The sequence below is a fragment of the Myotis lucifugus genome, unplaced genomic scaffold (assembly GCF_000147115.1).
Source record: "Myotis lucifugus unplaced genomic scaffold, Myoluc2.0 scaffold_94, whole genome shotgun sequence".
NCBI lineage: Eukaryota > Metazoa > Chordata > Mammalia > Chiroptera > Vespertilionidae > Myotis > Myotis lucifugus.
In genome coordinates this window covers 3,149,857-3,159,984 of record NW_005871142.1, presented here as the reverse complement: position 1 = coordinate 3,159,984, position 10,128 = coordinate 3,149,857, and the positions used below count along the sequence as shown (strand labels likewise).

At 34.0% G+C, this 10,128-nt stretch overlaps 1 protein-coding gene across 17 annotated transcripts in view; it reads right to left on the bottom strand.

Moving 5' to 3' along the window:
* Positions 1 to 274: 274 nt before the first annotated feature.
* Positions 275 to 10,128, bottom strand: part of PUM2 (pumilio RNA binding family member 2) — a 72,309-nt gene continuing 62,455 nt past the window's right edge. For 12 of the 17 annotated variants that reach the window (XM_023756466.1, XM_023756470.1, XM_023756472.1 and 9 more), the window contains 6 exons: positions 8,480 to 8,614; positions 6,537 to 6,674; positions 5,755 to 5,880; positions 5,392 to 5,513; positions 4,649 to 4,841; positions 275 to 3,268 (listed from right to left, as the gene is read on the bottom strand). In XM_023756466.1, the coding sequence (XP_023612234.1) occupies positions 3,137 to 3,268; positions 4,649 to 4,841; positions 5,392 to 5,513; positions 5,755 to 5,880; positions 6,537 to 6,674; positions 8,480 to 8,614 (846 nt within the window). In that variant the 3' untranslated portion in view covers positions 275 to 3,136. The remainder of the gene's footprint in view (positions 3,269 to 4,648; positions 4,842 to 5,391; positions 5,514 to 5,754; positions 5,881 to 6,536; positions 6,675 to 8,479; positions 8,615 to 10,128) is intronic. The other 5 variants (XM_023756467.1, XM_023756469.1, XM_006091714.3 and 2 more) reach the window with 2 other exon arrangements.

Genomic DNA, 10,128 nt, shown 5'->3' with positions numbered 1-10,128 from the left:
GGTATCTTTATTCTCAATTCTTAAGATCAATAAGGATTTAGAACTAGTACTACCCTGGGGTAAAGCATTGAACTTCTGAGTTCACAAACCCAAAATGTATAATCACTCTATGTAATTGGACAGAAATCCTGAAATTGATCAAAAGAGAGGACTGATACCATGAGAGGGATCAGTTGCTCCAGACTGGTGGCCATGCAATAAAAATATTTTTTGTTTTCCTTAAGTCAGAGTAAACTTGAACGGGCAATCTGAATTAAACTGAGGTACAAAGGGGTATTTATCTAGAGAAAAACACAAGACCAGATTTATTTCATACAATGTTATTCACACATTTTTCATTTTCTAATTTATACATAATATACAAAGAAGTGAAGATAACATTATTTCATATGAACCAATAAGAGCCAGGACTTAAGACAAACTGGTCCAGAAACAATCCATGTTGAAAGGAGACACTCAAGAGTGAAGCCTCAGTAGCTCTGCCCAGTTAAGTTCCTTTATTCTGAAAAGCCATTTTCAGATTTTGTCAAAGCTCCATGCCAACTTTTATTAAAAGTGAAATCCCAGGTGGGTACCAACAATGGCAGACCACACCATGTCTACCATGACACATCCTTTTCTAGAACAGGCCCCAAGTACTGGGACGATTAGGTTGTCAGGACACAGGGGACCCTCAGGACCCCAGAAGAGGGTTGCTTCCCAGTGTGCTCTTCTCTAGGACTTTCCTCATCTGCAGAGGTAACTGCCTGTGCCAACAGAGGCTACGGATAAAGGGAAATCAGAATTCAACTGTGCAAATCCAAGAAAGTCACTACCAATCTCCAACAAGGACAACTTGGATCCTAAAACCATGAGCTGATTGATACTGGGAACAAAAATTGGACGCGGCGCCAAGACACTAAGGCTGGCAAAACAAAGGCGAGAAGGTGGGAGAGCAGCTTCGCAGGGGAAGCACTGCCACTGTGACTGGGACGTGATGAACCAGTGCGACTCTGAGAAGTGACAGTGACAAGTGGTGGGATTTAATGGCCTCAACATGGAATGTTGGGTTAAAAAAACAAGAGCAACTCAAATAAAATATGAAAAAGTATGCCTGGCATCCCAAACTTCATGCCATTATTTTTAGGTTCATGATATGAGCAGCTCAGGGATAAAACCTTTATATTCAATATTGTGCTCAGAAGATTGCTTTTCTTCTGCAGACTTCCTAGTAAAAATCCCTTACATGTTCCATCTAAAGAGATAGCATGGTTCATTAGTTTTCAGCACTAAACATAAGTGGGTCAACATAAATGTTTTATACAAAATACTGACTTCAACAAAATACAAAGCACTTTCTTTATCTTTCAGAAACTGAATATACAAAGCAAGTTTTTTTTCCAAAATATTTTCATAGGCAAAGGATTAAAAACGATTTTAATTATACACATATGGTCACAATTTTGCCTTAAAAAGATTGTTGGGAAATGTACATAAGGCCGCTTGTAAATGTACATCATGTTACTGTTATGTCTTATGTCCAGAGAAAAAAATGTTATCATACAGATTTGCTCTTACTTGGGAGTAGGCTATCCAAAAATACAGTACTCTTCTGTACAAAGAAAAAAGTCACATCACATTTAATAAGATGGAAAAAGCATTGGCCACCATGTTAACCAAATATCTCAGTCCAATACTTTCTATTATGCACAATACCCTGACTTCTTGAAAGGGATCCAAATCCTAGCATGTCCATATTAACTATATTATAAAACAAAATGTTTCTCATAATAATAAAAAGAAAGTTGGTTCATACTTCTGAAATCATATAAAGATAAAAAAATTTTAAAAAATCACTCTTGATTTGGAGAAATAAATTTACATTATACAACACTATATGCCAGGTCAAAGAGGGCGGGGACATAAATGTACACTAAAATGCAAATGTTTCCCAAAGAGATAAAACAAATTCCATTTACAGCATGATGGTTTACAAATGTACACCTGTACAACCAAGGAAAGCATTACTACTAAATTAGCAAGGCTTTTATAATAAACACTGAAACAAGATTTGCTTTTCCAAATTGTAAACTTACCATCTATTACTACACACACAATGCATATATTTATAGGAAGCAAAAAAGGCTATCTGAATATGTAATCATGCTTAAATGTTGAGCTATCAAATTCACTTTTCAGTGGCCCCCTTTTCACCTCTATCTGGTTCCTACTTTCTGAAATCTACTATGAAAAAGCAAAATAAAGCTCAACACTTCCTCAACATGTCCTTGTAATTCTAAGCAAAACAATACACAAATTTCCACTCTTTCTCATCGCAAACCAAACCGAAAAGTTAAAATGGGACTTAACTTTCCGTTTAGTGCACTTAACTGGATGGAAGTGTCACCATGATTTTGTTTTTTGTTTTTTTCTATCTCTTACAACAATTACATATGTTAAGTATATACAATACTTCTGTACATTGCCAGAGACATTTTAGGGCAGTATTTGATTAAAACCACATCCACTGTAAATAATGTTAAGTTCTTTTCATCTCAAATCATTTAATTCTTATCTTACTTGCTGAATTTTATTTGCATGATAGATTGTGAATTACCAAAATACAACTTAACTTTTTAAAAATATTAATAATATTTATGTAGTTGATTGTTTATCTGTTATAAAAGGCTTCACACAAAGGACAAAAAAAAAATGACTATATTTCTATATACATCTCTATAAACCTGTTGTGCTATGGGGTCCATAGACCTACCAGACTGCAAGCCAGTTTATTAAAAGAATACTGTACTTTTTCCTTTAAAAACTATTTTTGTGGCTTTACAAGGTAAAAATTTACAAAATATGTGACAGCTTTTTTTGATACAGTTACATCATATACAGGCATTCTGTGCTTTGCCAGCAATCCAATCTGATAGGTCTCCACTCAGGGCGAAATATCATTTATAATTCACCACTCCCACCCCCCAAATATACACAAGAACCTTAAAAAATTTACAAATGGATGAATAAAGTCAATAAATAGTTTTGCTTTAAAAAAAATTTTGAAGATTCATAGTTGAGTTGTGTTTTGATAATTCACAAAAGAAACGTTCTTTTCACGTGGTTATGGTTACATTATCTTCTTTCTCTTTTTTCTTTATAGCATTCCATTTGGTGGTCCTCCAATAGGCCCTAGATCTGGGCTATTTTTCAAATAGTATTTTTCCAACTTGGCCAGTATATGCTTCCCGTATGTGTATTTGCGCAAAGTAGTAATGTGAGGTCGAATCTGAAAAACAAATAATCTGCTTAGGATATGTTCTTTTAGTTTCTGATTTCTCAAAAAAAGTGCCCCATAGCCAAGTAATTTAGAATAATAATTGGGATTTTCAAAGAATCGCAGAGGAGCTCTAAGTGCAGCAGGGGAGTATCTCTAGTGAGCTACCACAGTCTAGGAAGGCAGAATCTTACAACTTGAGACAGCTGGACAAAAATGCAATTCAAAATAAAGCAGAAAACATACGCAAATGGTCAGATGTGTGATGGCTGCTACATTTAAGATGTTCAATATCTTACTAAATGTGTTAACACTCAAAATCTAATAGGTTTGAAAATATAAATGAAAGAAATCATAATATTACCTTCCCATTTAGATCGGCAAGAACTTTATAAGTAATTGGTAGTTATGAGATAAACGTAAAACAGGTACCCTTTTCATATACTGACTAAATAGATGTGCAAACTGAGAGCAACTTGGCAGTACCTATTAAAATCTAAAATGTTTACATACCTTTACCAGCAATTCCACTCTAAATATTTTCCTTACAAAAACATTTATGCAAAGACATTCATATAAAGCACTGCTGATTACAGTTAAAATATTAGAAATTGCCCAGACAGCTTTGACCTCAATCAGGTCACCTCAATTCCCAGTCAGGGCACGTGCCCAGGTTGTGGGCTTGTACCAGTAGGGGACATGCAATGATCAATGATTCTCTTTCATCATTGATATTTCTATCTCTCTTTCTGAAAGGTAGAAAATCAATACATCAGCTGAAAAATGTTAAAAATCAGAAGGCCAAAAATATTTATGATCATACAAGATCATTTTCTCTTTAATATAAAGAGGAATCCAAAGAGGTTACATATGTTGTTCCATTTTTTAAATGACTAAATTTAGAAAAAGATCAAGATATTTAAGTATTATTTCCTCCAGTGTTCTTTTTAACAGATTTTCCTATGGAACTTGATGTCTTTACAAAATTATTAGATTCTAGGAAGAAGATAGAGAGAAAAAACAACTTAACTGATTTAAAACAATCAAACAAACATAAACTCTGTCCCTGGAAAATTTATTACGTTATTGAGAAAATCAATGTTCGACCCATGTAAAATGGCACATCAAGTATACTGACATAAGACGGGGAAGGGAAGAACAATGCTAAAGGTAGATAAACAGATAAGAAATGAATCTGATTTTACTGAGCACCTTACCTTAAGAATTTAATAAAGGGTACACTATACTAACCTAAAATCAGGGTATCATTACATTCCACCACCACCCCAGTTATAACATATATAAGGAAAATTAAAGCCTAGGGAAATTAGATGCATAGCCTAAAGCCACACAAATTGAATCAACTGTTTTCAGAGCTATTAAGTATATTACCTTGTGCATGATTATCTTTCTCTGAGCAGGTTCAGCCATATCAATCATCTTCTGAATCACATAATTGGCATACTGGTCCTTCATCATGGTGTATAAGGCACTGTGAGGACCGTCATTCTGGCAGCACACTTCATCAATCAGTAAAGCTCTCTCAGCACGGGAGGCATGAGTAACACACTTTTCTACTACATTGCTGAAAATTAAAGCACACACACAAAAAAACTATATTGTTACTCTTTTCTTTTAAGCAAAATGTCCTTGACTTTTGAAAGAATTTACTCAATACACTGGAAGAGAGAAGAATCAAGATGGGAATCTCTTGTAATTCTCTTACAATTACTTTTAAAACAAACTGATATCACAAAAGGACACATATTGGACTTCCACAAGTTTAATTATGGGTCTCTTAAAATCGTAATTAAATTGTAATTAATATTATAATTTTAAAACGGGGAAATTAGGTTATTAATAAGGTTTGAGACGTTCACAAACATGCACTAAATAAATTAAATTTGCATTTACTCAGAGGTCTTGGGGACATAATTTTCTAACTACAGATTTCAGAAATAGAAACAAATTTGTCATGTAGATTCTTTAAGAATAAAAGCAATGTTCTGCATGTACTTTTTGACTCTACTAAAGAAAAGATTATATTTCAATGTTACGGTCTATATGCATTTCTGTGCTTACTAATAAAAACCAAAGAGTTGAAAGATCCTTAGAATTAGAAAATAATGCAATACCTGGCAAATTTGTGTTGACTCAGGGCTAAGACCTTTCCTCTGATTTCGGAAACAATTTTGCTCTTGTCTTCAGGTCGACCATGTTCCAGTACATGCTGAATAACATAATTGCCATACTGATCCTAAGTACAGATATTTAAAATTTATTTTAAGTCATTCCTTAAGAATGATTATTCTTTAAAAGGTATTAACCATTTTTTCTAAAAAATACAGTAGTATGTAGTCAGGAGAGTACACTAGCTTTTGTCTCACTGTGTTTCTACAGTGTATCAACTTAAGAAAATTATTATATCTTAAAAAAAATAAATCAGAACCATTTAAATATATATATATAAACATTTCATATTATGAGGGAGCTTATACCTGGACCAACTGCTCAGTGTGTTGGTGGAGTTCTTCTAAGATAGGCAAAGTCTGCTCTGCAGTGCAGTGCTCTAGGATGCGCTGGATCACTCTGCACCCGTAAGGATGAGTTGAAAGTACAAACACCTTAAAAAAAAATGGGAAGAATTAAAATTTCCTTTCTCTGACACGCTGAATTAATTTAAATAAAATGGTGGGGAATTCACATTTAATACATCATCAAATTTGTTTGGATTTTCCCATTGTAACACATATTCAATTTAAAAATGTGATTTTCAAATTGCATTAATCCATGGGGTGCTCAATTTAAGAGTTAACAAATATTTTGATTAAAAGGAACCTAAACAGAAGATGAAAGACATGTAATAATGAGGAGAAATGTACTGTGGGGTGAGGACAGTGCACACTGTAATTAGAAACTATTAATTACAATGTATTAGTTACTAATTAATATTTGTCTTTTATTATAAAGTTTTAAGTTTTCCTCACTCGTCTCCCAAGAAATTTGAAAAAAATTAGTGTACAATTCTAACAGAGATTATCTTTACTTCTTAAAGTAATGTAATTAAACTCATATTTCTATTTCTCAGCTTCAAAAAAATGAAGGTATTGATTCACTCTGTAACAGAGGCAGAAATTAGTGTACATTCACTATTTTGTCCCCTATTTTTTATGTGAAAGTACTGGGAATTATCTTGTGACTGATGAAAAATGTGTTAACACTCAAAATCTAAAATAATGCCCTGCTAACTAGGTAGAAGCCAAAAAAAAAAACATCTTACTTGTCCTTTGAAAGCATCAATGATGAATTGTAGTGACTGTGGCTGAACACATTCAATACATTTTTGTACAACATGGTTCCCATTCTGATCTTTCACACATTTGAGTACATGACCATCCAGCTCCTTTACCATTTCACTCTGCAGAAGAGAAGATGACATTTAAATAACTGCCTCATCAAACAACATAACAGGATTACAAATATTGAAATGAGAACAAAAGTATAATAAAAATTTTGTTTGCAGTTTTTCTCATATTAAAGTTTAACCCTCCCCCACAAAGTATAATTTGCAGAAGCCAATAAGGTGAAAATTACTAAAACATTTTGCAAGATTATAATTTGAATTATACTAGCTGAAATATAACCTAGTGATGAATTGGCCATATTTAAACTATCTTCACTGTGTACATCTTCTACTCATCTTTCTCAGCTGACAACTAATATAACTCATTCAGAACTTTTTCTCTACTTAGCACTACTCTTCCCCAAAATAATTATTTTAAATGATTGCATGAGTCCAGCAGCATGGCTCAGTGACTGAGCGTCTACTTATGAACCAGGAGGTCATGGCTCAATTCCCGGTTAGGGTACATGCCTAGGTTGCGGGCTCGATTCCCAGTAGGGGGTGTGCAGATGATTCTCTCTCATCATTGATGTTTTGATCTCTCTCTCTCCCTCTCCCTTCCTCTCTGAAATCAATAAAAAATACATATATATTTTCCAAAAACAATACCATTATTCATTAACTGGTTCATGTAAAGCTTACTCCCAAGAGTTTTATATTTTCAAATATTAAAGAAACTTAAAATAACTTTAAAGTATCTATACCAGTCTGAGACTGCAGAGAAGGTCTAAGGTACTACATCATCAAATTTGTTGATATTTCCCCATTGTAACATATATTCAATTTAAAAATTATTTTCATCAGTTATGAGAAAAATTCCAAGTATGTGATTTTCAAAATGCATTAATCCTTTAACTTAAAATGTTTAGATTTTTCCATCCAAGAACACGGTATATTTCCCATTTAATTTATATGTATCTTCTTTTAAAGAATTATAAATCTTGTTAAGTCTTAGGTTACTTTTCCTGTTGAGTGAGATTTATAAAAACTTCATTCTTATGATAGAAGTATAAATATAATCCAAATAAACATTGGAAATAGTAAAATGTATTCCCGATATGACAGAAAATCAAATAAGCAAGTGATAGCAAAAACACCCACTGTCTAACACTCTGCTTATCACACAGTAGGTAATAAAATATCTTCATGAAAGAGATGAAATGATGATCTTTTAAAGAATTATAAATCTTGTTAAGTCTTAGGTTACTTTTCCTGTTGAGTGAGATTTATAAAAACTTCATTCTTATGATAGAAGTATAAATATAATCCAAATAAACATTGGAAATAGTAAAATGTATTCCCGATATGACAGAAAATCAAATAAGCAAGTGATAGCAAAAACACCCACTGTCTAACACTCTGCTTATCACACAGTAGGTAATAAAATATCTTCATGAAAGAGATGAAATGATGAAGAAAATAGAGGGCAGAGCAAAGATCTGTTGTATAACATTTTTTTTTAAAATATAATTTTATTGATTTCAGAGAGAAAAGGAGAGGGAGAGAGAGATAGAAACATCAATGATGAGAGACAATCACTGATTGGCTGCCTCCTGCATGTCCCCCACTGGGGATTAAGCCCCCAGCCCGGGCATGTGCCCTTGACTGGAATCGAACCTGGGACCTTCAGTCCGCAGGCCAACGCTTTATCCACTGAGCCAAACCAGCTGGGGCTGCTGTATAACTTTTAATTAACAACTTACTGTTAAGACAGTTTAAAAATCTTTTAGTCTAACTGGAAACATGTAATATTTCACTCCAAGATTACTGTATGAGTAATTTAAAAACTGAAAAAATACAAAAATTTTGTCTTAACTTACAATTACCTGTTGGTCAGATGAAATAGACTCTAATGCTTTCTGAATAACACGGCAGCCATACATCTGCAAGGCCAAGGGTAGAACATGACCACGAATACGAGTAGCCAGGGCTAATTTTTGATCCAAACTCCCAAACTGACAGAGAGGAAAATAATATTATTAAAAAGTGACCATAATGCTACTTTGCTAAACTTAAATAACCCACTGTTTGTAGCCTATTGAATCGACTTTTAAAATATCACATTTAGGTATTGTGAAGGGAGGAGGCATTTAGTTAAAAGTTAAGACAGACCCAAAGATGCTTAAAATGATAAGTGTATTACTTGATCTGGGGTCAAAAATTTCTGTTATTAACATACACCTTCACTTTTCATTTCAAACCAACAGCCCACATCTTTAATATAATAAATCTGAGCCATACATTCAGACTAGTTAATTCTCAACTATATTCTGACATAAACTACAACACAGATGCTTAATTATAAACTAATAATCATGTAAATTATAAAATAAACTAGAGGCCTAGTGTATGAATTTGTGCACGGGTGGGATCTGGCCGGCCTGCCCCAATAGATCAGATTGAGCAGGGCCAGCTGGGGGGAGGGGCCTTGGATGGTTGGCCAGCTGGCACCGCACCTGGTCGAACTCCTGGTTGAGGGGATAATTTGCATATTAGCCTTTTATTATATAGGAAAGATAATGTCTAACAAATCCAAGTAAAGACTATCCTATTATTTACTGCTTCATCTAAGAGTTACCCCCAATGCTTTATATTTTCAGATATTAATCAGGATGAATATTAACATTCCATTTTAAGGTAGGCCCATACATTTATCTGTTGGACATTTGGGTTGTTTCCACCTTCTGGCTATTCTGTATAACACTGAAATGAAAACTCAGTGTTTGAGACCTTGTTTTCAATTCTTTGGGTATATACAGTATGGGGCAAAAGTAGGTTTACAGTTGTTCATATGGAAAATAATACAGTAATTAATAATACAAGAAAAACTGTTTTGCCTACTCACAATTATAAACGTACTTTGCCCCATCCTGTATATATCTAGGAGCAAAATTGCTGGGTTGTATAGCAATTTTATATTTAGTTTTTGAGGAAATGCCAAACTGTTTTCCACAGCAGCTGAACCATTTTACATTTCCACCAACAATGTACAAGGATTATAACTTCTTCACAGCTCCACCAACATTTGTGATTTTCCATTTTTAAAATTACAATCATCCTAATAAATGTAAAGTGAAATCTCACTGTGGTTTTGAAATGTTTCCCTAATAACTAAGGATGTTGAGCTTCTTTTTCTATACCTATTGGCATTTGTATATTGTCTATGAAAACATGTCTATTCAAGTCCTTTGTTCACTTTTTAATTGAATTGTCTTTTTGAACTTTAGTTGTTCTTGAAATAGTGTGGATATAAAATATTTTATATGATTTGCAAATATTTCCACCCAAGCTCATATATTTTTATGTAAAAACTATAGGCCCGGTGCATGAATTCGTGCATGGGTGGGGTTCCTTGGCCTGGCCGGTGATCATGGCCATAGTGGAGGGCCCGCTGGCCCAGGGTAGGGACCCTGGGAAGTTGGCCAGCCAGGGGGAGGGGCCGTGGGACATTGGCCACCTGGGCAGAGGG